The 27,519-nt window shown below is 44.8% G+C and overlaps 1 protein-coding gene across 1 annotated transcript; it reads left to right on the top strand.

Moving 5' to 3' along the window:
* On the top strand, positions 1–24,232 carry SLC49A3 (solute carrier family 49 member 3; the record flags this gene model as incomplete). Its single annotated transcript, XM_083883016.1, has 10 exons — positions 1–129; positions 9,168–9,326; positions 10,187–10,406; positions 16,189–16,265; positions 16,383–16,520; positions 17,072–17,188; positions 18,719–18,871; positions 20,703–20,860; positions 21,882–21,994; positions 23,439–24,232. The coding sequence occupies 10 exons, from the start codon at positions 1–3 to the stop codon at positions 23,591–23,593; spliced, it is 1,419 nt and encodes a 472-aa protein (XP_083739142.1). The 3' UTR covers positions 23,594–24,232.
* Positions 24,233–27,519: the final 3,287 nt, after the last annotated feature.

The raw sequence follows: 27,519 nt of genomic DNA, 5'->3' as shown, positions 1-27,519 counted from the left end.
ATGGAGGGCTCCGAGGCGGCCCGCCTGCTGGGGGAGCGCAGCCTGGAGCCGCCCGCCCGCTTCAGGACGTACCGGCGGCGGTGGTTCCTGCTGGCCGTGGTGTGCCTGCTGAACTGCTCCAACGCCATGGTGAGTGCGGCCCGGGACGCCCCTCGGGGTGCGGGGAAGGCGGCGGGTGCCCGAGCAGCAGAGCGGGGGCGCGCACAGCCCGCCCCGCCGGGCAGCGCATCCCGAGAGCTGCAGTGGTGTGCGATTGAGCTGCTCTGGCTGCTGCTGCTGCTGCTGCTGCTGCGGAGGGAAGACGAGCTGACACGGCTCGCCGGAGCCAAAACCACCTCCTGTTTCTTCCTAGAAGCAGCCAGGCGATCCCCAGGGCTTCTGCCCCAGTGCCCTGTCTCAGATCCACCCCCTCATCCTCGGAGCACCGGGACTCGGTTGTACGTGCACAGTTCAGAGAAGCGCCAGCCCGGCCGTGTCTCACGGACGGAAAAAGCGGCTTTTACTTTTCAGCCTTGTCGTTCTGGTTACGACCTTGGCTTTCGTGCTTTCCTTTCTGGCCGGTGGGATCCGGGGCGCCGAGGGGCGGCGGCGGGGGAAGGGCAGGATGGGCCGGGAGGGTGTGTGTGATCTCCGGGAGCACAGCAGGAAGTACCGCAGCCTCCAGTCAGACTGACATGAAGCAAAATGTGTCCTGGAGCACAGCAAAAGTTGCTGCCGAGTCCACTTCGTAAGCCGTGGGGAGACAGAGTATGCATGGTCTGTGAGGGTCACATGTTTCTATCCCAAGAACAGCAGAGCAGTGTTGAAACACCGTGGGAGAGGAACAGGAGTTACCTCTGCCGCATTGCTGGCCTGTGACAGCAGATTCATCTGGTCAGGAAACCTTCCTTCCAGGATCTATGTCATATACAGAACGGTACAGGAATAATTCTGCACTAAACAGATGGTTGTTTGAACTTCTTTTTGCCTACTCTTATTGGCTTGTTCTGAGAGACTTGAAAAAAATTGGATGCCAGATCATAGCCCACCTGTTGAACAGATTTAATTTAAGTTCAGTAGTTACAGAGATAAACCCATAAAGTTTCCTCTTATCAAAGCTTCATATATGATAAAGAAGCCCAGATCTTTGCTCATCAAGTCATTGAGGACATAGTTGATAATTATCAGACTGATGTAGAATTATTCATGTTCCTGAGGATTACCATGTTGTGAATGCGGGCTGTCTGGCAGACAGGATCAGGTACTGCAACCTGCAAACATTTAAATGCTTTGAAGGAAGATTAGATATTCCATGATGCAAGAGTGCTGGAGTAGAGAAATGGAAAAACATAGTGAGAATTTGGCTGTATATGGGGAAAAAAATGAATGCACGTTTTCAGTGGAAAATCAGTATATCCTTTAAAAAAAAAGTATATTACAGAAAAGCCCCACGGCTTGCTTGCAATTAAATTGGCACAGCAGAAGAACATCATGTGGCAAGAAATAAACCCACTCTGGGTGGGTGAAGGAAACTCTACCAAGATTTTTCCAGTATATCTTGTCATATTTTGACTTTGCTGAAACCTTAGAAGTGAAACTGGAGGGTTTCTTAAACAGATTTTTTCAGTACATCTGCAAGTATTACTGTGTTCTCAGTGTATTGCTTAATACTTTGTAGCCCTGGAAGATAGACCTTTTCTGTCTCCTTTGTATCTTGACAGCTTCCTGACTGCCCACAGTATTGTTTTTCCATTGTATGAAATTAGGCCAAAACTTTAATACTTCAAAACTTAGTGTCTAATAAATATCCTAGAGTGGAATTGCTGTTTCTAAGCCATTGCAAAGATCTGAAATGGCAACTATGCTGACATATAAAGTTGTAAGCAAACATTTCCTGATAAAAATCACATTAAAATGGATAGAGTGGTTGAAAGTCCATGAAATCAAATGGTTGGTAGCTATTTAAAAGTTTCAGATGAAAAGATTAATTTACCAGTTCTGTGGTGTGAATAATTACTCTGCAAGTTAAGATGTGTCCTCAGTTCCCGTGCAGATGTTGCGTGCAGCAGTTTGTTCTATGTACACCTGAGTAAGGCTATCTGCAAATGCATATAGTAAGGACACGTGACTTTTGAATTGTTTGACTTGGACCTCATTTGCTGGACCAATCTTCCAGAATGATGCCTTATATTCTCCACTCTTCTCCATATACATGCAGTCTTCTATTTTAGGCCTTTGGTGCCTTTAACAATGGCAATCAGGGGACAGTACTAAATGGGGCAGACTTTCAATGTCAAGAAGACAGTGTAGAAGCAAGTTAACTGCAGGACAGTTGATCATCCATGACATTTGGTCATCCAGCAAGGGCAGGCTGAGAAAGGAGTATTTCTTAGTCTGGGTGTGATTGAGCAAAGCCAGACCAGATCATGTGAAAGAAGCACTGTTCCCTATATCTTCCTGCTCCACTTTATCACGTCAAATCCTTTCATTAACTGGAGCAGAGTGGGGTTAATATGATATAGAGGCTTTTGCACCAACAAAAAATAGCCCCTTACTTGTGCTTCTATTACTTACCTGAGTTTAAAAGCCTCTGTCTCTCCCTGCTGTACAAAGTGGGTACTACCTTAGCAGGAATTTGTTCTCATTTCCTAAATAGGGCTTTTCTGGGAATTCATAGCTGACAATATATTGTAAGAAACTCCTGCCTTATCTTAAGAAGGCTGTAGCAGACATCAGCATAATATACTTGCTGCCTGAAGTTGTGGGCAGTGGATGTTCTGACCACAGCAAGGTGTAGATGATTTATCCCCAGCTGTCTCTTGCAGCACTGCTGATGTGGGAGTGACATAACTCTGCCTGTGGTTTCTCCCCAGATTTGTTTTGCCAAACTTATGCTGTGGTTTTGACTGTGATCTTTTTTCATCTGAAGGCTTAATGTTTAAGAGTATTCACGGTGTGCTTGCAGCTGTTGTAGCACACAGCTCCTTCCTTTTTTCCTCATTTCAGTGAAACTGAACAGGTGGGAACTTTGTGTTTCACAGGAGCGACTTTCTCTTGCTTTAGCACTGGGGACACAGAAGAAGACAGAAGAATGAAACTGAGAATGTTTACTGCCCAGTTCTGTGTTCAGCAGCATGAACAAGCTGGGGGAGGAGCAGGGGAGCAGGGGGTTGGAGCTAGCTCACACTTGGCCAAGTGACTCCTGACTCACCAACTGGAGGACTTACACCACCACTGAGTGTACTTGGGAGAGGAAGGAGAGCTGCACAAGTGGAGTCTGGCATGCTCCAGGGCAGGGTGCACACACTCCTCACCCACACCTGTCTGCTCCAGCAGTGCCTCTGCAGATACGCATGTGCATACAGCTGCTGCTCTTTTTTCCTGCTACTTCTCTTGAGAGCTGTAGAGACTAAGAGACATCTTGGCAAGGATCTGGCTTTTTCTGAAGATCACTCCTCTGTCCTAATGTCCTAGACTCCTGTGTCATCATGGGTGCCTTCAGCTGAGCACAGGGCCTTTTTGCTTCCAAACTGTGTGGCCCTTCTAACCTTGAAGATGAGGACTCTGGTGTAAGGGCTTCATCATCCAGTCTCAGGGGAGAAAGAGGCAGCATCCATGTCACAGAAAGACCTCTTACGTCACCTTGTGAGCAATGTTCAGGTGCATAAAGGAGAGCATGCTGGAGTTGGCAGAATTGCTGTAGGCAAAGCCCGTGTGGGGATTGGCGAGCTGTGCTGGTGCCTGTTACAATGCAGAAGTTCCCATTTCATGCAAGACAACTCCCTTGGCTCCTCCTTTTAAAACAACACATAAAAGGTACTGCAGGGGCATTTCTATAGTATGGTCAGCTATACAGTATGCCAGACAATGAAAAGTACGCTGTATGGCAACCTTTGGTAGCTGATACCACCACTGATATGGCAAAGTGGCCTGAATCCTGATTGCTTATGTTTGCCTTTCTGCAAATACTTTGCTTCCACTTTTAGAATCTTGATTTGTTCATGAGGAAAGTGGGCACTGATTACCAGCTTGCCTTTTGTGAAGAACACGTTTGGCACTGCTTCTGGTAGAGCTATACCTGATTATATGTGTGATGCATCAATATATCATTGCTGCACTTTGAGCTCCAAAACTCTCACATCTGTCATGTATGCTGCCTTCTACAGCTCATACCTGTTGCTTACCAAAGTGTAGAGCCCAAATGGAGTCCTGTCTTCAGCCACCACCTTGCTACCATTGCAGACAGAGAACTGGTGTCTCACAGCCCACCAATAATCTCCTGCAGAAATGGGAGGAGGGACAAACACTGGGCTCCCTTGGAATGGGTGGAGGGAAAACAGTTCCTCCAGGTGAAATAGGTCCTGGAGAGTCTGTGTGGAGTGGAAACAGTGAAGGCAATAGGGTGGAAGAACTGAACCAGGAGGAGATGGAGTTGTAAGGGGAATGAGTGCAGGAGGAAAACAAAAGAAATTGGGCTGATTCTGGGAGGAAGAGAGCGAGATACCTGTTTGAGAATCAGCTAGGGGTTTACAAAGATATCAGAAAGGGCAACAGAAAAACTTACAAAAGGAATCAGGACGAGAACAGCTGTAACTTATTTTGATTACAAGAATGCCCATACAGGCCTGCAATTGTCAAAAGATCATGATCATAGAATCATAGAATGGTGTGGGTTAGAAGGGACATTAAAGATCACCTAGTTCCAGCCCTCTGCCATGAGCAGAGACACTTTCCACTAGATGAAGTTGCTCATCCAGCCTGATCTTGAACACCTCCAGACATGGAGAGCCATAACCTCTCCGTGCAACTTGTTCTAGTGCCTCACCAACCTTACAGTAAATTTCCTAATATCTAATCTAAGTTTACACTCCCTTATTTCAAAGCCATTCCTCAGAGTTCTACCACTATATGCCTTGTGAAAAGTCCCTCTCCATCTTTCTTTTCAGACACCTTTAATGGAGATTAAGTCTCAGTTAATGGAGAAGGGACCAAGCACTCTCTGGTAGGTGCAGGAGAATTAAAATGTCAGCTAGAAGAAGATTAAAGCAGCGAGCAAGAGAGCTGAAAGTAGAGCCAGTACCATTCCCAACATCAGTATTAGTCAGATAGTTTGAGTGTCAGTGCCCTGGCCCTGGTACAAGCTTCATTGTTAAAGTAGGTGTGGAGGGGCCCCTCCTGTAACTGAGTATATGAGTAGACTCTGTGTGGAAAACATTTCTGTCCTTTTCTTCTAGCATTGGGGCATGGCTCCCCAGTCAGCCAGCTGTGTGCAGTGGGAGCTACAGCTGTACTCCAGTGCAAGCTGGAACAGGCTTATGGATCATCAGAGGCCCTTCTGTCCTCTTCCTCAGCTGCCGAGCACAAGTTTTTTATTGTGAAGAGTGTGTGCTGAGGTATGGCTTCCAGACCAGACTAGCATGCTGTCTGTAAACCTAGAAACCACAATGAGATGAACATGTTTCTAAGGCTTGAGCTCAGAAGAGGAGTGTAGGAACTAAAATTCCTGCCTTTGGAGAAGAAACAGTGTCTATTATCATGCTGGCTGTTTCAACATCCTGCTAGATGCATATCTGAAAGGAGGGAGAAGTCCATACCAAATGCTGAAGGAGTAAATACCATGCTCTAAAACAATAGTGAAATAACTAGTGATACTGGATTATACAGGAGGAGCTGTAATTTGAAACAACCAATGCAAAATCTGAGAGAATTCTGGGGAAGTGAGTTTTGACTAGTGTCAGGAAATTGAGCTCACAAACTCATTGTGGCTTTTTGGCTTGCAAAGGCAAGAGTCCCTGTGATTTAGTGGTTCTGCATGGGCTTCCATGTAAATCTTTTGATTAACATGCAGTGGCCCAGAAAGTGAACTGCTGCTGACTTCCATCATCATGCACTCCAACTTGTGCCAAGTTGAGAATTTTGTTCAAGTTTGCCCAAAGGTTAATTGTAGTGCTGGATAGACATGAGGTATAGTAGGTGAGTGAAAATTTCTTGTCAGCATTGCAGTCAGGAATTGACATTGTGGCATGTATTGAGCTGCCTTTGGAAAGCATGTGTGAGCATGGATGAAACAGTGCAGTGCATAACAAGGACATGTCTTGTTGCTTTCTGCAGCTCAGACTGAGGTTCTGGTTTTTTGTGGCCTCTCAGGCAATGGAGCTGCATGCAGTTTGCCCAGACCACAAGAATGTATTTCCACTAAGTGAAACTTGTGCAGAGACTAAAAATTGTAAGGACTGAATAACCCTGCAAGGACAGAGGTGTCTCTCTGTTTCTCCTTCCTTTATCTGTCCCAGAAGCAACAAGCTTCTGGGGTCTGACATCCTACAACCCCACACATTATCTCTCCCCTTACATCTGTCACTGTGATCTATAGCAGTAAGCTTTGATATGGGCCATTCAGTTAAGTCTTGGACTTGATGCTCCTTGTGGGGCACTTCCAACTCTGAATAGTCTGTCATTCTGTTATTCTGTGGTTTTGGTGTGCCAAAGAAGAGTAAAGACAATGGCTCTTGGGGAGTGGCAGGGGGCAGAACCTCTCTTTGTCTCTATTCTGCATCTTAAGAGGACTTACAGGACTTCGACCTCACCAAGGGAGAGCTGCATCTTCTTTACCTGTTCTGAGGGGGATTACCTCAGGGCAGCCCCTGTGTAAGTACCAGCCTTGGCAATGCAAAGTTTCAGAAAAACATGTTGTATAAGGGCTCTAGCTTCTGGCAGAATAGCTTATTAACTATTATGGGTGAAGTTACTAAAACTGGGAAAACCAAAAGCAGAAGGTGGCATACAGACTGTGTATTTCCCTGTGTAGGAAAAACTCCACAATGCTGCCTCTTTGTTGCAGGGGCATTTGGTGGCCTCTTCAAATACAGCTGCATCCTGAGCTCCATTGCCCAGTTCTGAATTTCTGTTAGAGCAACACATCGTAAACAATGAAACATACTTATTCTCCCCAGACCCATAAATAAACCCACATCTTATTTTGAGGGACAAGTTCAGTCTTGGACAAGCTGCAACTTTCCACCCTCCATGCTCTCACACAGATATGCTAGGACTGGAGTTCTTGCTCAGGATAGGAATGTGGGGCAGCCCCTATGCTTGGTTTTCTGCAAGAAATGGTTTTACTAGATCTAATGGAATTGTGCCAGTGCTTGATCCCAGATCACCTAGATGCATACAGTCAACTGAACAGAAAGTGCTGTGCTTCAACTTGTGGCATCACTTTCCTAATGATGTAATGCATGATTGAGCATGTTGTGTAGGGGAGCAGAAGGGGTGAAAATATACCTGAAGCTGGCTTACAAAATGTATCATCTCTTTAATTACATTGTTTCCTGGTAGACTGTTTCATCACCACCACCACCCCCACTTGGAAGGCCTTGAGGAACCCAGAAGTGCTATTGCTGGAAATACACAGCTGGGATTTGTTTAGCAGCAGTTTAGCATTCCATAAGCAAACTAATGCTCATGCCTTAGTAATGCTTGTAACATCTAAATGGTTACATTAGCATTAAACATTTAAACTCCTGTCCCAGTCTGATGGAAGTCTGGAAAGTGACCTGGATTAGCCTCCTTGTTGTCTAACAGTACATCAACAACCTAGAGTTCAACACCTTCAGCACCTAGCTGAAGTCTTCATTCACCTGGCTGTGGAAGCTGAGTAAACACCAAATCCATCCCCTACCACATCTCTGAATGATGTCACATAGGTGTGTCTGGGCCCAGCATGCTAATGTGAACTTTGAACTGAGTACAGGAGATACCGCATGGCAGCTACTTTTGGAGAGGAAGAAAAGGCAGATGCTAGGAGTCCCTGCAAGGTTGCTGAGCATATATTCCAAACATCTCTGTTACTGCCATTTACTCATTGCATCCCTTCTAGGCAAAAAGCCTAGATAAGGAATGATTTGCCTGTGGCTATTGTCACACGGTGACTCTAGGGAGGAGAAAAGTCCATCTCCCCTTTTGCTCCTGTCTAATGTGGTAGATTTTATGATCCGTATCATGTAAGAAAAAAAAACCAAACACCCAGGAACACTGGAAATAACAAGAAGTTTGTAGGAGCACACGTTCCTCTGAGGTTACCCAAACCTTTTTCAGTTAGACATAAACACCACATCTGATGCTGTCTGAAGTTGCAGGCTGTGAAAAGGAAGCTTGTGATGACAGACCGGAATACCTGGATAGCAACTGTGGCTGGAGTTCTTTTGTAGAAAGCTATAACTGAAGTTTTTATTCACATTTCTGCAACCTTCATAACCTTGAGTACTTAGCAGCAGCAAGATCATCTTCTAACAGTGAGGTAGCCTGTAATCAATGTTATTGAATGGTTAGGCCATTTCACAAGTTAGACCAGTTTCTTTTGAAAAGCACCAGGATGAATCTTGGCAAAGAATCTACAGAAACATCCTCTGACTTGTAGTACCTTATTTTCTTTCTTGTGCCTGTGATTTCAGAACCTGATTTTAGGATCAAGCAGTTCTTGTCATTCCAATAAGAAACCAGAAGGAGACAAGAACCATGAAATCAATGTTTAAAACAAAGTCTAGGGAACTGCGTTCAGATGTGGCACTGGAAGAAAAATGTGGATAGTTGTTTAAGCCCCTCTTCTGTGTGTTCCTCCCTGCTATATGTTCTAATACATTGAATAATGCAATCTCTAGGTAATTTTCTATTAGTTGAGTGTGTCTAGGAAGGCAGGGAATAATGTATCTCTTGGCTGACACATAGGAAAGTTCTTACAAGGCCCTATCCAGGTGTTACAAATGGAACTGAAAATATCAGTCCAAGTTTAAGGGGATCTTAGCTGAAGAGAGGAGGTGGCAGATTCTATTTTGTTTATGCTAACACAGAATGAGTCCATGTGGTTTCCATCAGGTAAGTAAGTGCATCAGGGCCAAGCTGTTAAATATGGGAAAATAAAAAGGTACTGACTTAGGCTTTTTCCAGCCTCCAGCATCAGGATTAGAGGACTGGGGATGAGGCTGTGAAATGTATGGGGTGCTCTGGGCCAAGTAACTGCAGACACTGGGGGTTTGAACTTCTATTACCAGCCTCAACATCACAATTTCTTTTCATCACAAAGAGAGACTAAGACAGTAAGCCTCCTTACAGCTCAGTTTGAGGGGATGCTGAATTTCTGTTCTGTTGAAGGTGTTCATGCTTATCCATTTTTGGTCTTTGTTTTGCAGCTATGGCTGACATTTGCTCCTGTGGCTGATAAGACAGCTGCTTACTTCCATATTTCCTTGGAGATGGTCAACTGGCTCTCAATGGTGTACCTCCTTATCTCGATACCATTTGGTCTGGTGGCAACATGGGTCCTCGACAGTGTGGGGCTCCGAAGTGCTGTGAGTTGAAGTGTTCTGTTTCCCTGAGGAAGTTTCACCTAGAAGTAGCAGTAGATGCACAAAGCAGTAATGTACATGCTTTGAACAGGAGTCTTTCCAAATGCTGCATTGAAAGCTCTATGCTAGTTCAGTAACATAACCTCTGTGGCAATGGTGGAGAGAGCAGGGAGAAAAATCAGAATAAAGTTGCATTCCTGGTTGCCTTTTCCAGCTTTAGTTTTCATTGTCTTAACCAGCTGATGGGGATGGATACTGTGAACTGACTCTGTGAAAAGCTTTCTGTAATTGGATCAAATTTGCTGTGGAATTCTTAGCATCACAATTTTGTTGACAGGGCCAGTTTAAGGAATAGCAGAAGAGAGTGCAAGCAAGAGACCCCTATCAGGTCAGAGCTTGGTCTCTGCTAAGCCAGCTTGTGAGCTCTACATGATCCCAGAATTGTGCGGAATCTAGCACTGAAACACTAGCAATGCTAATAGAATAGAAGAACATTTGCAGGATCCATAAGCTGGATGATGCATTGCCATGATCTTTGGATTGTCACAGCAAAATATTGGTGATGGCGCAAACTTGATGACAAGGTGTAATTAGTGAACTTCAGATTTCTTATCAAAGTGGTTCCTGTAGGGGGCTGAGACAGTCACCTTGCTCCCTGTGACCCCAAGACTCCCTAAGGAGCTGTGTAGGATAAGAAGCATCTTGCAGTGGCCCAGAGGGGTGGGGATGGTCTGCAGGCACTGATTACTAACACTCGGTGTCTCCTGTAGTGCATTTGAGACCTTGCTCGTGCTAATCTATTGTGTTAAGTTCTGCCCTTCAGGCTGCAGCACACAAACCCTGTTTGTTTCTGCTCACTGCAGGTGCTCCTGAGTGCATGGCTGAACATGGTTGGTAGCATCACCCGGCTGTTCAGCGTTCTAAAGTTCCTGAGCTTGGGTTCCCAGAATTACTGGTACCTGTTTATTGGACAATGCTTCTGTGCATTAGCACAACCTCTTATCATCTTTTCACCAACAAAGCTGGCAGCACTATGGTTCCCAGACCATCAGAGAGCAACAGCAAATATGATTGCATCAATGTGTAAGTGATAACTGCAAAATAACATTGCTGCCTTACAGAACCTGCTAGCAATTTGTTTGCCTTTCAAATGCAGCAGGCAGAGGAAGTCCTTTGTACTGCAGCCATTTGCCCTTGCAAATACAGCTTCACCCAAGTGTCTTGTAGTCATGTGCAACAAAACAAGTGAACCAGAAGTAAGTATAAGCCACATCCTGGTGTGGTGTTCAGTATAAGCTACCCAGACTCCTAACCTTCTTCCTCTCTTCCTGGACCAAGTTGTCATCTTTGTTAAATATCACATAGGTTGATGACAGCCCTTAATGTTACTAAGTCTTTAGTGGCCTTAATTTTGAAGTTTCTTAGGAAGGTGTCTTAAATTGCATTGTAGTGCCAATGGTCACAGGTGCCAAATTCTGTAACTGGATAGAGGTGAGGTGAGGTGAGGTGAGGTGAGGTGAGGTGAGGTGAGGTGAGGTGAGACTGCTGTGGCAATTTTGCCCACCAGTTCATCCAGTAGGAAGACTGAGCATGTATTCTTAATTGGTATGTATGCACACACAGATAAAATATTCTTGTCTGTCTGCACAAACATGTTAGGGATGCATAATGACAGGACTATCCGTGCAGAAAGCACACCTGCCTTGCTAAGTGCCTGGAAGCAGGAAGGAGGAGAGGGACCAGATAAGCTTGCTCTAATCACATTCCTTTCTTGGCTCCTTTGGGCAGAGATAGAGACAGGATACTACACTTGATAGACCTGCTTCCTCCTTTCATGTGACATTTTACCCAGCAGCCAAATAAATCTCTTGCTCTTTTCTCCAAGGACTTGAGAGGTGCTCCAGAAACTGGGCTGGTTCACTGGCTCTGGCTGTGAAGTCTAATAGTACCTGCATGTGTGTGGTAGCCCCAACTGTCCTTCCCTCAAAACAGCCAGCAGCTGTCTTCCCTCCCCATTGCCTTGAAGCTGTCAGGAAGGGTTAGGCATGGGAAAGAAGAGTACCCCTATGCAGCTTTTCCAATGCTGCTGCTAGACTAGAGCATGCACACTGTCATTTAGCAAGAATGGATCTGTGGTGTCAGAATGAGTAAGTTATTTTTGCACTGGTTTTTCTAGAATAGGGTGGATATGATGACTCACCTGATTTTCTGGTGCTGAGACAGACATTTACTTTCCTGGTGGTGAAGGAGCTTTATTGTCAGTGTGGCATGATACAAGCACTACCAAGGACCACTGGGCACTCAATGCTTCACTGCCATAAGGGACTGCAGCCTACAAAGTGCTCTTTTTAAGTGATAGAGCAGCCAGAGAAGATAAAGAACATTTTTGTTCACACAGCATCTTCAGTCTTTACAGAACCAAGTGAATCTAACCATGACAAAGAACAAACCTGAAGACCAAGGAACAGTGAAATCCCAAGACCTGAAGCTGTTCAGTGTCTGGCATGTTGAGATGTCAGAATGCAGGCTGAATAGGCTGTGATTGTTGTCTGCTGCAACACCAGCATGTTGCTCTATGGGAGACTTCCATTAATAGCGCATGGTTACATCCATACTGTTTGCTATACAATATCAAGATTTTATTTCAAGAAAATTTAAATACTGCCTGGAAGGAGAATCTACCATAGCCCCAGTCATTTAATCCAGTGGTTAATTAGCTCAAGGCAAATGTCAACGTCTTGATGCTCTTTATTCAGTCTTGTTGCACCTGTCTGTCAGGTAGTTATGGACAGAATCTGCTCTTCTTCATCCTGAAAGACTGAATAACTCCCACCCAGCTACTTTACAAACAAATTTCCCTTTTCTTCTTTCTGCTTGTCTCCATTCAACCTGTTGCTGATGTGATCTTTTTGTGTCATCTTGCTCCAATTTATAAGTGCCCACTTCCTGTGTAATTAATGCTGAGCAGCACTCAGCACTCCAATACTGCCAATATCAGTGCTGCATACAGAAACTGGTTCTACAGCTTCCTGCTGTCAATGCCTATGGCTTCCCTGGGCTTTTGTGACAAATATGAACCTTGCACCCAGGATCCTGCTGAACAGCTGAAATTACTATGACTCAGCTGTCATAATGATTAATGACTCAGCTCTTGAATGTTTGTTCTACCCATCACTTGTAGAGACTTACTCAGACAGAAGCAGTGCAGGGCCAAGAACTCATCCCCTGTGAACATCACAAGAAATTCTCCTGTGTCAGAGGTAGAAAGAGTTGTCTGAGTTGAATGAAGGGACTTCTCCTTCATCCATAGGAGTCTTTATTTATTGAGGTCTGTTGGTATGTCATTTTCTGCACCCTGAAGAGTTTCAGTATGTCAGCATCACTGACCACAAAACACACAGCCCCACTGCAGAGTATTGCAAGCTAGTCCACCAGGACTCCTGGATTGTAATGTATAGTTGATTAACTCAGTGACCTCCTTTCCATTTATAATCTAGGCCATATAAAAGCTCTTCCCAGGAAAAGAAGGCAACTGAAACCATGTAATTACTCAGGTGGTCTCAGTCCTTTGCAGTTTAGCCCAGTGCTCACCTGTACCTTTCCAATCCTCATCTACGCTTTCTGGAACTGCTTCAGCATGTTGATAGTTCATGGAAATGGCTAACTAGTTTACAGGCAGCCTACAATGCCCAGTTGCATTTTACCACAACAGAGAAGATGTAATCTATCTCCTTGGAAACTGCTGTTTAATTGTTTCCATGTACTTAGAAGCGGGTAATATTTCACCAGCATCATAAGGTACTACTTTCCCAAGCACAGAGTAGAAATGCTACAGTTGTCTGCTATAGGATTATTAATGATGCCTCAGCATCATTATACAACAGATGGGGGTGAAAGGCACTTCTTGGGATCATCTTGTACTACCCCCTGCTCAACCAGGGTTGTATAGACCAGATTGCCCAGGTTTGTGTTGAGTCACAACCCCAAAAAATCAAACCTGAGGTTTTGATTATCTCCATTAATGGAGGTGTAGCAGTTTATCTGAGCATCTTGTTTCAGTGCTGAATAGCTATCACAGTAAAGAAGTGTATATTCAGGTAGAGTTTCCTGTGTTACTCTTTGTACACCACGGAGAAAAGTTCCATCTTTATAATTGCTGATCAATGCTTTTTTTCTCCAGTCTAACCAGTCCCAGCTGTCCCAGCCTCCTTAGGTATGAGAGATGTTCCAGACCTTTAATCATGCCTTTGGCCCTGGACTGGACTTCCTCCACTAACTTGGTACCTTGCATCAAGAAACCCAGCACTGGACTTGGCACTCTGTATGTTTTTCACCAGGGCTTAGCAGAGGAGGAGGATCATGATCTTGAGCCTGCTCCTCCTGATGCAGCCCAGCATTCCTGTTGGACACCTTTCTGCAAGACTGCATTGCTGGCTTATGGTCAACTTACAATCCAACTTGCAGTCCTTTTCTGCAAACTGCTTTCTAGCAGCTTCTCCAGGCTGATCGGTCCCAGCTCTCTCAGTGTCTCCTCATATCACAGAAGCTCCAGTCCTTTAATTATCTTTTCTCTTTTCTGGACCAGTAAATTCATGTCTCCCTCACACTGAGAACCTGAGAACTGCTCACAATTCTCCAGATGTGGACTTGCCAGTGCTGAGTAGAGGGTAAAGGCAAGCTCCCACTAACAACACTGCCTAATGCTGAGCCCAGGATTGTGGTGGCTTTCTTTATCAGAAGGCCGTGTTGCTGGCTCATGGTCAAGTTGGTGTCCACCAAGATCCTCCCCTGCAGAGCTGCTTTCCAGTTGTTGAGTCTCAAGAGGTACTGGTGGATGAATTATTATTCTTCCCCAGGTGCAGCATATTTCCTTTATTCAAACTTCACAAGGTTCCCCTCTGCCTATTTCTCCAGTCTGTTGCAGTGCCTCTGAGTGGGAGCATGGCCATCTCTTCTGCAAGTCACTCCTCCCAGTGTCACAACATCTGCAAACTAGCTGTGGGTGCACTCTGTCCTATCATCCAGGTAACTGTATGGCCCCAGTATGAACCCCTGGGGTGCATCACTGATGATGGGCCTCTAGCAGTCTTCATGTCAGTGATGACAATCCTTTGGGCCCAGCTATTTGCTGCATTTCAGTTATCTGTTCACTGTTTATTTGACTAGACAGTACTTCATCAGCTTGTCTGCAAGGTTGTTATGGAGACAGTGTCAGTTGCTCTTTCCTCATCCATCCAGCAGTCATTTCAGCATAAAAGCTACCAGGTTAGTTAAGCATTTTTCTTTTTCACCTTGTCATCCTTCATGTGCCTGGAAATGGTGGAAAGAATTGATCATTCCATGACCTTCCCAAGGAACAAAGTAATACTGAAAGGCTTGAAGTTCCCTGGATTCTCCTTCTTGTTCTTCTTGAAGATAGGAGTGACATTTGCTCTCTTCCAGTCCTCAGGAGCCTCTTGGAACTGCTGTGGCCCTTTAAAAGTAACAAAAAATGGCCTTGCAATGGAAACAATCTTCAGCGCTGATGCGTCCTATCAGTCCGATGGATTTGTGTGTGTCTGGCTTATTTAATGTTCTGCAACCTAGTCTTTTTCCACTGAGGGTCAATCTTTGTTGCTTCAAACTTTACCTCTGCCTCAGAGCTAAAGGTCAGTCTTACCAATCACAGAAGAGATGAAGAAGGCATTGAATACCTTGATGTTTTCTATGTCCTTTATCACCAAGTATCTTGCCCTATCCAGCAATAGGCCCACATTGCCCTAACTTTCCTTTTGCTGCTAAAGTACTCAAAAGTGTCTTTCTTATTGCCCTTCACCTCATTCACCAGGCTGGCTTTGGCTTTCTTAACCCCATCGCTGAACACTAGTAGAAAAGTAGCTTTACTTGTTTGACTATTTGCAGAATGTTGCCTTAACATTAAAAAACTGTCGCCTGCAATTTTGTATGTTCCCAACCTGAGTCCCAGGAGGGCTGCTTCACACACTGCTCAGCTCCAGACCCATAATAATGCAACTGCCTCCTCCTGTACAAAATCTGCAAGATTGTCTGCTGCCATGTAATTATTGTAGTTGGTAGCAGATATCCACTTTTATATCTGCCTGGCCTTTGCAAAGGAAGTATAAAGGCTTGAAAGGTCTCAGGAATGACCTAGTGTCACTTTAGAGTGCTGTTCATGGTTTTCTGACAAAGAAAAGTAATAGCATCCCGGTGACTCTCATAAAGAGCATTGCCAGCAGCTTGAGGGAAGTTGTCTGTCCACATCTGAAGAGCTGTGTCTGGTTGAAGTTTCCTATATAAGAAGGACCTGGACATATTAGTGTAAGTCCAGTTAAGAAGCCACTAACACAGTTAAGGGAAAGGAACATCTGTCATGGCAGCAGAGGCTAAGGGAGCTGTGGCTGTTCATGCTTGAGCAGGGGAATCCTCTACACAAAGTATACATGCCTAATGGCATAGGAGAATACAGAGGGAAAAACACCTCTCTAACTCCTGCTATGTAACATCAGGACAGATGACATGGATTTCACCCATTTTAATTTTGTCCCTTCAGCTTGACATTTACTGAGGCGGCCTTGTGAGGGTGAGGACATCATAGTCCATAGTTGAAAAACAGCTTATAGGAGTTAGGAGTTGAAGGGAGATGGTTTTATAGAATGGATTTCATGGGGTTGAGACAACAGATATGGCAACAGTAAGACCATACAGTCAACTTCTCCAAATGTTCCCTTCCTGGATCTCCATATATATGCCTTGTTTTGTCCTTGTTCATTACAGTGCTGCACACTGCAGCTGTGGTGCAATAGGGGTGGATACACAATTCTGACTGCTTGCATGAAAAAAATGTTTCTCTTCTATTTCCTTCCAGCCAATCCATTGGGCATTCTTATAGCAAACTTGTTGTCACCTGCACTAGTTCCTGAAGGAAAGCACATTCCATTGATGGTAAATGAAAACTGCTTTAATCAGTCCACTGGGTTGATTTGGGTCCAGCGGATTTATTTGTTTGGAGGTAGTGGAGCTGGGAAGACTGGTAACTTGTCTTGTCCTTCTTTTGTGTAGCTCGGTATTTCTGCTGTCCCAGCAGTTACAGCCTGTGCTCTAGCAACTCTGGGGATTCATGAGAAGGTCCCGCCAACACCTCCGTCAGCCAGTGCCACGAACTCCAACTCGCAGCCATTCTTCACAGGGCTCAAAATGGTAAGTGTTAGAGCATAGGGGCTGCCATGCTGGAGTGAGGGATGCAGCCCTGCAAGATGGAGATGTGCTGAACAATCTGCTTACAAAGCAGACTCTGAATGCCACTCCCCTAAACCTGCCATGGAAAGCCCCTTGAAGATCAGGATCTCCTTAAAGAGTAAAAGCTGCTCACAGCAAAGCTGCAAGAGATGCTTTCTGACCATTCACCTATGGGCTGGCAGCCATTTAGATACCTCAAACAGGCAGAGTTGGTCTTATCCAAGAGGAGCACATAACCTGAGTCTTCTGAACAGATGTGGTAACAGGTAGGATAGCACATGGCAAAGCAAAGGAAGAACTTGAGCACTGAAGAGTTCCTTTCTCCCTACATGGTCCCCACTGTAACTTGTCTTCTGGCTGAACTGACAGGACAAAGCCATAGTTCTGTCAATCATCATGGAGTTACCTTGTCAGCATTTTGAACTGAGGAATCAGAGCTGTTGACCCCCAAGTCTGCAGTCACAGCCAGGCCTTTTTCCTTGTCCACTTACTTACATTAACTTATTTTTTAGCTCCTGAGAAACAAGCCATACATCATCCTGGCAGTGTGTTTTGGAGGAGGAATTGGGATGTTCACCTGCTTTTCAGCTCTGCTAGAACAGATCCTTTGTGAAAAGGGATATTCAAATGTGAGTCTTTCTTTTCTCCCCATTGTCCACATTGTCTATGATACTATCAAATTCATTTTCTCTCATAAAGTACTCAGAGCAAAATGAAGACAATTGAATACACCACAGTCTCATATCTTATTTGCTCATGTTATCTAATATAGATTTAGCAGCAGATTAATCTAGAACACAAACTCTTAGTATAATAGATGACTTGTATTTTCATTACTGCCCATGGCCAGGCTCCCACTTGCAAACAAAAAAAAATTTAGGTAAAAACAATAGTGTGATTTTTCTAAGCCACTCCAAAGCACTGCTGTCTATGCAGCCTTCTGCCACCTACTCCAGGGCAGAATGGGGCCCAGGCAGGCCCTAGAGTGAAACCAGCTGATGCAAGCACCTTTACCTCTTTGCACAGATTTACATGAAGCCAAGGCAGCAGAAGAGGTCAGTGGTTACTGTGACAGCTGTTTCTTCATCCTTGACACCAGCAGGTGCTGCTTTTACAGTTCAGTGCAATATGTGCACAGTTGGTTCCTGCTGCTTTCTCCCTCCTGCTTACTAGGAGCCCCCCCCAGTTCAGGTGTTCCCTCTCAGTAGGCTGCACTTCAGTCCTGATGCTTGTATTGCCTTGGGGGTCCTCTTAAAACACCTCACCAGCTGTTTATGTGTGCCCATTTACATGTCTGGTCTCTGTCCACCCTCCTCTTCAGCTCCCAGATCTGATATCTGGCTCAGGGCTTCATAGGCAGGTCACATTTTACACACTCCATTGGTTTTTAACTGGAAACCTCTTAAACTTTGCAGCCTTGCTTTCTGTGCATCATAATTTTGTCTCTATGTGACTGGCTTGTCCTGGCCTTTTAGCCCAGAGAAGCTATTCCATATACCCTTTCCTTCCAGTGCCCCTGAGGCCCCCAAAAGTGCTCTTCCAAATTTGTTAAAAGCTTCTCTGCTTTCAGGATTGCTGTCTGCATTTGAATTCTTATGGAGTTGAAGAAGTGTTACAAACAAAGGACAATCACTGCAGGCAACAGAGCATTTACCCTATACTAGCCACTGCTCACTGCCTCTCTCATTAGACTTTGACACAGCCAGTGTCTCCTCTAACATGCTTTGGGTGTGCCAGTGCAGGTTCCTGGTAAGAAAAGGTAAAGGAGGGTAATTAAGAACATCAGCAGGTCCCAAGGCAGTTGGGCCTGTTGCCACCAGTGTGGACAAAGAAACTAGCTGCCCCTGGAAGAGCCCAGTGGCTCCAGGCACGAATATTTATTGCCAGGGAACTGCTATTGCTCTGCATCAGCCTCCCTTGACAGGTGTACAGAGATCTGTCATCCTTTGGGAGTGCTGTCAACCCTGCTGTCCCCACACACTTGTAAAAGCACCAGCTTCTACAATTTGCTGTTCAGAGCCCTGTGAAGGCTGCAATGGGCAAGGAAGCTTTTCCTACCTCAGTAAGTGAAGCACTGGTAGCTAGCAGATGGGTCAGTGACATTAAAACCTCTTTTTTAATTGCTCTAGTTTCTCATTACTTACTCTTCTGCCCTCCAGGATTTTGCTGGCCTGAATGGTGCACTGTTCACAGTCTGTGGTTTGTTGGGTGCTTTCCTGCTAGGCATGTATGTCGACCGGACAAGGAAGTTCATAGAGTCCACCAAGATTTGTTTCTGTCTGAGTGCACTTGCCAGCATCATGTTTGCAGTGGTGAGTTCTCCCTTACACCGTGCCATTCCCATGGGCTTATTTCTATTGCCATCTGATAAATCATCAACTTAAACCAAGGTTGTTTGATATCATAGTGTTTCTTATGCCCTGTGTTATGCTTTGGGATTATCTCTTTGGGCTAGGAATATTTCTAAAAAAAACCCTTTACTGAGGATTTTGACAGTCACTGTGGAGACTGAGACAGATGGATTTATGATATAGATAAATAGGCATAATTTTACTTCCCTACACTGCATCACGAATTTTGCTTACTGACTCCTGAGACCATTCTTTCAAAAAAACCAAGAAAGAGAATTGCTAAGTATTTATATCACAAAAATGAACAAGAATGTCATGTTTTTCCAACACCTGCTTTTAACAGTGGTGAGTGTCAGGGTTGTAACATTACTGGAAAGGACCTGGTTATGTTCTAGTTCTGAAATAGTTCCTTGAGGGGGACAAGAGAGGCAGAAGAGGAGAACACTTGAATTCAGCCTGGAGACTTTACACCCATGAGGCCAGGGTACAAGTACTGCACTCAAGCACAGCTATTGCCAATGGGACCCATCACACAGCAGGAATCTGATCATCATGACACATAGCATGACAGAGGACTCAGAATGGTGCAGGTTTCTCCTTTCCCAGCAGTCTTGTGCTGTGCCTTTCTCTTGTATAATGAAAAATCCAAACTTTCATTAAAGGTGATCACACCTTCCCTGGGACCAAGACCCCAGAGATGGCAGCTCCATTTGGAAGAGATAGACAAATGCAATGCTTTTGTCAATGTAGGATAAGGTGCCTAAAGCACACCTTGCATTTTCCTTTCATATTCTGGCTTTTTTTTTTTTTTTTTTTTTTTTTTTTTTTTTTTTTTTTTTTTTTTTTGAGGATGATCTGAATACAAGTCAACTTGCCTGGACTCAGGTAAAGCACTGAGTAGGTTAGAGGCTGTGTTAGGAGCAACAAGTAAACCTATTCCTCCTGCTCTCCTCACCTTCATCATGTAGAGATGAGCTGTTAGTTCAAAGTAGTAGAACAAAAATCACCCATTCAAATCTGTTTGATACCTTTGCACTTTGAACTCAGATTCCAGACACATAGAGTTTTCCTTGACTAAACCAGTTTAGCTGGGCCAGGTTTGCTGCCATGCCAGGACAGATACCTCGTGTTCCTTTGTGGGAATTTATTACATGGTCAAGGAAGGAGGTACCAGCAGCATGACTGCAAAGTATTTTGCCTTTAATAGCATTGGCTGGATAAGGTCATGCTCTTTCCTCCAGAGTTAGGGACAAGGCTGTTCTGGGCACTAAACTAATCTCCAGGTTTTGTAAATATTTCAGGTGGTTTTTTGTTTGCTTTTCTGTTTGGGTCTTTTGATGTTAAAATCCCTATGTTGTTAGCAACATGTGTCTGACTGATTTTCCTTATCATGAAGCTGCAGCAACCCAGAATTCTCACAAGTAACCTAATGCAAACATTTCCAAAATGCTACTTGGCTTTGGGACAAAGGTGTGTGTTTCACTTGCCCTAGGGAAATGTTGAACATACTCCTGGTAAGTCACTGACCAGTCAGGTTACTGTAGTACAACCACACCGGTGCTTTTCAGATAATTCTGCTGATCCTCTCCTTACCTGAATTCAACAGACAGCTCTCCATTTTCTAGCCTTTTGTTGACTCTAGAGGGTTGAAAGTAAAAAAAAATACTTCAGGAAAAAGTAGGGAATATACTGGTGAGTCACCTCCTGAGACTTCCTACAGGTTAAAGGTTCAGAGACTCTACACCACAGTGCTGACATTGAGACTTTGGTATTGTTTTCTTTTGCCCTGCAGACTTCTCGGTTCAGACATCAGGCCATCATGTTGGCCATCACCAGTTCGCTTTTTGGTTTCTTTGGTTTTGCCATCTACCCCATTGCCATGGAGCTGGCTGTGGAGTGCTCCTACCCCGTAGGAGAGGGCACATCTACAGGCCTGATTTTTGTTGCGAGGTAAGCTGGCAGATTAAGTCCAATTGACACATGAGCTTGGATTCCAGCACTCACTCACAAACACAGGGGTGTGGATGTAGATAGAGTAGAGCATAGACAACAGTGCTTGCCATCCTGCTGAGTGTCTTTCTGGTGTCTGTGCACATGCCCCTGGCAAGGGAGCTGTCTGGCTGAGCCACAGACCTGAACAGTTAAATGTTTTAAAACAGGACTGTATGGAAGAGGTGGAAGAAAAGCAAGAAGGAAGATAAAGGTCTGCTTGGCTGGCACAAATCATGATTTAACTATGCCCAGCACCAACTGCCTTTGAAGCAGATGGGGGCTGCATGCCTGAGAGAGGCACCCAATCCCACAGCAGTACAGGGATGAGTCAGTTCTCAGTGCTCTGTTGAGGGAGATGGGGCTAATCAGTCATTGAGGGACAGTGACTGTCCTTCCAGTTACCAATTTACCACCCTAGGGGTGGCTCTGGGCTTCATCAGGAATGACTTGCTGGAGCTCTAAGCAGTGACACCAGTGATCTCATGCCATGTGTTTGTGTCAGGTGAAGGTGCAGCAGCAAGAAACCTCAGTGACAGGCATCAGACACTGCCTTTGAAAGCTGTCTCTCACTGGTTGTGGACTTAGTGACTGCTGCCAGCCAGCCATGAATGAGGAGGAGGCTTATGGCCACAGCCTTTTTTGCCTTCTTAGTCCTGTAGTGAAAAGTGTTTCCAACTCTGCCCAGTGAATATGCTTCAGCTTTTTGACAGTGTAGTTCAACACCTGCTTGCCTGCAGAGGGAGTATACAGTCATCCTGCCACACTGGCCCTGTGTCTGGAGTTGACCTTGACACTCTGTGAGCCAGAACCAGTTAACCAAACACCTGGGCCAGAGGAATACAGCAGTAGCTTTCTCTGCCAGAAGGACCATGATCCAGAAAGAGGCATCATTCTCTTCCAGATAGGGAAAGTGGTGGTGTCTGTAGCACTGGTACCTCTCAGACAGGTAACATAGCTGCATGTTGGCTTCTCCCCACAGCCAGATTGAGGGTGTGATTTTAATGATTCTTCTACAAGCTCTCACTGTCCGTGTTTCTGAGGATCCATTCTCCACCTGTGCCCTTGACCAAGATGGAGCCCTGGACTGGACAAGTAAGTATGTTCCTGGGAAATGATGCTGGACACTCAGTTGCACCCCATGTACTCCCCACTCTCCTCCAGGTCTCAGTGTGAGGAACCCAGTAAGTGATTCCTACTGTAGCATATCATCTAACCCCCTTTCCGAGTCTGAAGGTGCACTTCTTGCTGCTCCGGCTAAACCAATCCTGCAAGATTGAAATGGAAAGAACTCTAAGGCACTATGAATGCCACTTCTGGCTCTGGGTCAAAATTTCTTTTGTAGTCACCCTGCAGAGACTTGAGTTCCATAAGGCTAGAAAGCAGCTGTTCTGAGGCGAAGATGCTGTCCATGTAGCATAACCAGGGCTGGTTTTCGTATCAGAGGCTAAGATTACAAATGCTTTGACTGAAAGCTACATCTTTTTCTTCTGCACACACAGCTGCCCATGTTTGTAACATACAGGCTTGTTCGGACTTACTCCAGATTTCCCCTCCTTCCTAGCTGGTCAGAAGAGACAGCAACTGAGATGAACAGGAGCACATAAATGTTTTCAGTGCAGGCTAAACCCTAGTCTTGATCTCTCAGCTGGTTTGTGTTTATGTAATAATGATACCTGGGGACACCATAAGCAAAGGCTGACCATCATCTATTAAATAAATCCTGTTTGGCTGAGCAGAAACTCCCCATAATAAGATCTACTAGATGTAAGGGATCAAGGCTTCATAGTAACTGTGCCCAAAAAGCAATTTGACTGCTTCATCTCTGAAAGCCTGCAATTTGCCATTTAATCAGATCAGAGATGGATCTTGGGAATAGGTATTCACTCCGATTCTTTTTGTGGTCAGATACATACAGGAAAGCCTGTGGAGAAAGGGATCAAGATGTTCATCTGGGGCAGCGTTGAAATTGTAACTACTTCCAGGCTTTATTGCATAGTCTTTTAGATAGACTTTTTCTTTCCCTTCAGAAAAGATTATTTAAACACAAATTTTTTGGTAATAAAAGTTCATATTTAGTGAATTTTTCTAGTTTGCTCTCAGATGATATAACAAGAAGTAACCTGTGAGGACCTGTTCCCTTGTGGAGCTCAAGTGATTTGATTCAGTCTTTTTTGTAATGTTTTTCACCACCCCCCAAGACACAAATGGGTACACTTACAAAGAGACACACACTCCTACAAGTACAGTGTGTGCACTGGTGTAAGATCTCCAGCCTGGGGGGTCATGCAAGACACAGTGTTCTGGAAGCCCCTCCATATTTTACATAAATATAATTCCTATGCTAGTCTTAGGTAAAGCAAGATTTGTCTGTTACCAAACTTGTAATGTCCCACTGTGGTCTGCACCCTGTCCTCGGGGGTATCCCTTGGGAGGGGGTCAGACAGGATGTGCCAATTTGGGGAGTTGACCTGTGTATTTCTGCACCCATGGGGAGTTTTGGATTCACTGCCTAAAAGTGTCTCTCTCTCTCTCATAGCTCCAGTACTGGTGCAAGCTGGCCTCTGCAGTGGTATGGCTTGTTTCTACGTCATTTTCTTCCACACTGACTACAAGCGGCTCCATGCTGAGACAGTCAGTGCTGATTTGGCCAAGGCAGAAGATGCAGTGACAACACATGTTCCTGAATCCTAAACAGGCCAAAAAGGGGATGCCAAGGGCCAAGGACTTGAACTAGTGGGCATAGACCAATCCTGAACTGGTACATTGGGATACTCATGTCATGTTGCACTACCAGCAAGGACTAGAGCAAATAGCACCTTTGCTGTGCGTCTCTCAGTCTTGTGTTTATTTGGGGATCTGAGCTGCTAAGAAAAGCTGTCTTTCCAGAAAGGTCAAAGTGGCAATGGACAACTATGCATGCAACTAAAATTTTTAGCTGACTTGATTCAAGCTAAAGAAATGTCACAGTGGAGGGTAGCATCAAATTCCAGCCATTTTTTAATTTTCATGTACTTGGACCAAGGGTGAAGGTTTCAGAAAGATGGAAGCTCTGCCTAGAACAAACCCAGTAGAAAACTTCTACTTAAGGACGGTGGTACAGCATAACTCTTCTACTCATATTGGAGCTAATTGTGCCTTTTAGCTAAAGGGCAGTAGAAGCTAGAGCATCCTTCCGTTCCAGTGGGGATATGTAAGTATGTGATCTGTAATACAAGTCAGTTACAATGAATCACTTTGTCTTCTACAAGAAAAGAAAAGCCTTACCTATAGTGGTGCCTATAAAAGAAAATCTCAGTAAGCAGCAGAAGTTGAATACAGCAGCATTTCTCACCCCTCTGGTTCCCTGCTAAATGCTGAGACATTCAAAATTAGCTTGTTTTACTTGAGATTCTGTTTCTTCACCTCTCTCACAATTTCAGTGGTTTAAGTTTTCCACAAGATGAACCTGCTGGTTTAGTATTAGACTAAGGTGGTGGTCTCCTATAGAGCATCAGACTTTGGGCAATGAGACATGTGCCTGGCATGGTGGAAGGTGGCAGAAGAACTGGCAAATGTGACACTTTAGTTCAAGGACTTGTCATAAGTTTCTGCAGGTGACAGGGGCTTTGGGGAGCAATAAGAAACAACATCAACAAACACCTCCAGTTCTCTCTGCAACTGACATCTGTTCTTTAGTGTTAGATGAGATGGGAAGTGACACATAAGATGCGATTTGGAGTCCAGTTACACTGACAATTACAGTGGATATGACTAAATTTTTTCATTTTACAGTATTTCCACAGCAGTGGAAGTCCTGCTTTGGACTTCAAGTCTCGGTACTACCTGAGAAATTCTTACTTTATAACACTTATGTAGTAAAAAAAACCCAGGTGGTTGGGATTTCATGATGCTTCACACTATACGTATTTCAAGGGAATCTGAGTACTTGCTGATTAAGGGACCTTGATGCAAATTGAACCTGTGACTAGCTTTATCCAGTCCAGCTAGAAGATGATCCCAATGCCAAGAGCACACTGTCCTTGAGGAACACTGTACAAAGGAGCTCTAGCTCTCACAGTGCCTGAATTCTCTTCCCCATTACCACATGGAAGGCACTGCCTTTGTAAAACATCTGTTTGCATCCTTCTAGGGAGCCTGCTCATTCCTATGGCTCCAGCCTTGCTCTCACTAAAAAGCAATGATGTCTGTCAAAAGGAGCAGGAAAAAAAGTCTGAAACCAAAGTGAAACATGATTGTTTAAACCTGTTAGAGGAATGAGATTAGCTGTCTTTTGCAAAACTAGCTGGGCAGTTCTGCAACCCTGGAACTAATACCAAACAGATTAACACCAAATTTACCTTCCACTTCTGAATTCCACTGTACTAGGAAGCAAGAAGCACTTAATACTTTATAATTTTATACATTTACAAATGTTTATGTTTTTAATAAAGGGTGCTTTAAGAAAAGATTAACCTCTTCTCACTCTATCAGTCTTTTAAAAAGTATTTTATAGATGCCAGGGTGTGTCAGATCTGTTGTGCAGCACAAAGCAAAGACCCCTGTATTTGCCAGATGTCATTAACTTGTGCTTACACTGACAGTGTGTGTGAAGTATAATCTCAGATTTTTAAAATGACCATGTGAAATTAGCTGTAGGTTAAACTACAGTCAGCTCTTTTGAAGGATAGGTTAAAGGAGTAAGGAAATACTGCTAGCAGCTGTATCCAAAACCTGTTGTTGCCGTGGTCAGAGTCTGCCTTGCACCAGCTGAGACACTATTGTCTTTATCCAAGCACATAAAAGAGATTCTAAAAGGGGAGACTTTCTCTCTACTAATGCATGAGACATAGAGGTGTGTGAGGCTTTTTCTGGATTCCTAATGAGTAGTTTCTCCCTCACTGTATTTGTCTTACCCTGACAGTGTACCTAAAGGCATGATGGCACTGCCAGCAGTGTGGTCAGGCAGCTCACACAAGTATTCATCTTGCACCATCAGCTTTCCTGCTGTCTCAGCTAACTTCACATTTTGTGTTTAGAACAAAAGAGGCTCAAGTGTCCATGCTAGTCTGTAATTACCACAACAGCTGAAGTAGAATTTCTGCTGTGTATTCTTCTCTTCAAGACTGTATAACTTATCTATCTCACATCTCACTTACAGATGTGACCTCCCTGGAAAACTTAAGGAAAATGTGAAGCAGAAATCTTAGCAGAATAGAGGGATTTTGATGTTAAGGCATGGGCCAGGAATGCTGGGGACCCATGTCCTTTCCCTGCCAAAGGAGTGGCCTTCCATGACCCAAGCAGAACCTCTGCAGTTAGGTCTGTAGGTGTCACTGGAAAACTGCAGAAAGCCTCCTGCAAAGGTGAATGGTACTGGCTGTGGTTGGGTCTCACTAGAACCCTTCTGTTTTTGTGAAGTCGAAGTAGAGGAGATGGGACAGACATGTCACTGGTCCCATAACAGCAGTGGATCAGAGAGAAGCCCTCTGAAACAGGCACAGATACACAATCTTGCTGTGGCTGCAATCTGAGGTTTGCAATATAGCCTCTCCCTACAGCAATTCTGTCTGGTGGGGACAGCAGACATCATCAGGATGGACAGGGCAGATCTCAGACTGCAGGAAGAGACATATTTTTCCTGGGGCAGGGTCAGGCAGCAGACCTGCATGCAGAACATGTGCTCAGGTGGTGCACCTCCTGCAGCTGGTGGCTGAGCTGCAGAAGGCAGCGAGAAGACTGCGTAACATCAGGGAGACTGAGGTGTTAGATACCTGGTCCCAAGCTCAACTTGCAGTGGTCCCATAAGCCAACAACCAAACAGCCAAAAAATCTCACACCAGCACACACAGAAATGAGGGGGCTAATAATGCGGAAGAATGGAAGCTTGCAACAGCAAGGACCACAGGCAGAAGAGACTTCCCTGAAGTCTGAAGTGCCCTTGCATAAGCACTTTGTTTCTCTGCAGACTGAAGAGGAAAGACCTGTCACATAATGAGAGGCACCAGGGCTCAGTAAGGCAGCCCTATCTGCTCCCTATATAACAACCAGGAGGGCAGCCCCTTCTGGTCCCACATCACAGCCAGCACAACTAAGAAAAGGCAATGGGTGACAGCAGTAGGTGACTTCTGAGAGGTTCAGAGGCACCGAGAGACCTGACACACAGTCTGCAGAGGTGCTGCTTACTGGGGAGTCGTAGCAGGGATGTCACTGATAGGCTACTGAGCCTTGTACAGTGCAGTGACTGTTACACATGACTGTTTTATTAATCCTCCCCTCAAAGGCAAGGTGTTTGAAAGGGCCAGTCAGATCTGACAAATCAACATATAGTTACAGGCTGGTACCACAGTCAGGGTTTTAGCTTTTTGGACCTCATGACTCATCTTAGCAAGCTGGGTGTACTGAGGGCTGATGGGGTCCATCTCTCAAAGAAGGGGAAGAGCATCTTCAGCCATAGGCTGGCCAGGCTGGGGAAGAGGGCTCTAAATTCAAGGTGTTGGGAGATGGGAACCTCAGTTCTCCTTAGTCCTTCCAGTCAGCAAGAGATATCCAGAGCTTGGAGCAGGTCTAGAAAAGAATACATGAAAAGTCATGAAGGAATTCCTGACACTCCAGCCAGTAAGTTGGCTTCATCAGGGACT

This window comes from Zosterops lateralis (genome assembly GCF_965231275.1).
Source record: "Zosterops lateralis genome assembly, chromosome: Z".
NCBI lineage: Eukaryota > Metazoa > Chordata > Aves > Passeriformes > Zosteropidae > Zosterops > Zosterops lateralis.
This window is presented reverse-complemented; position numbering and strand designations above follow the sequence as displayed.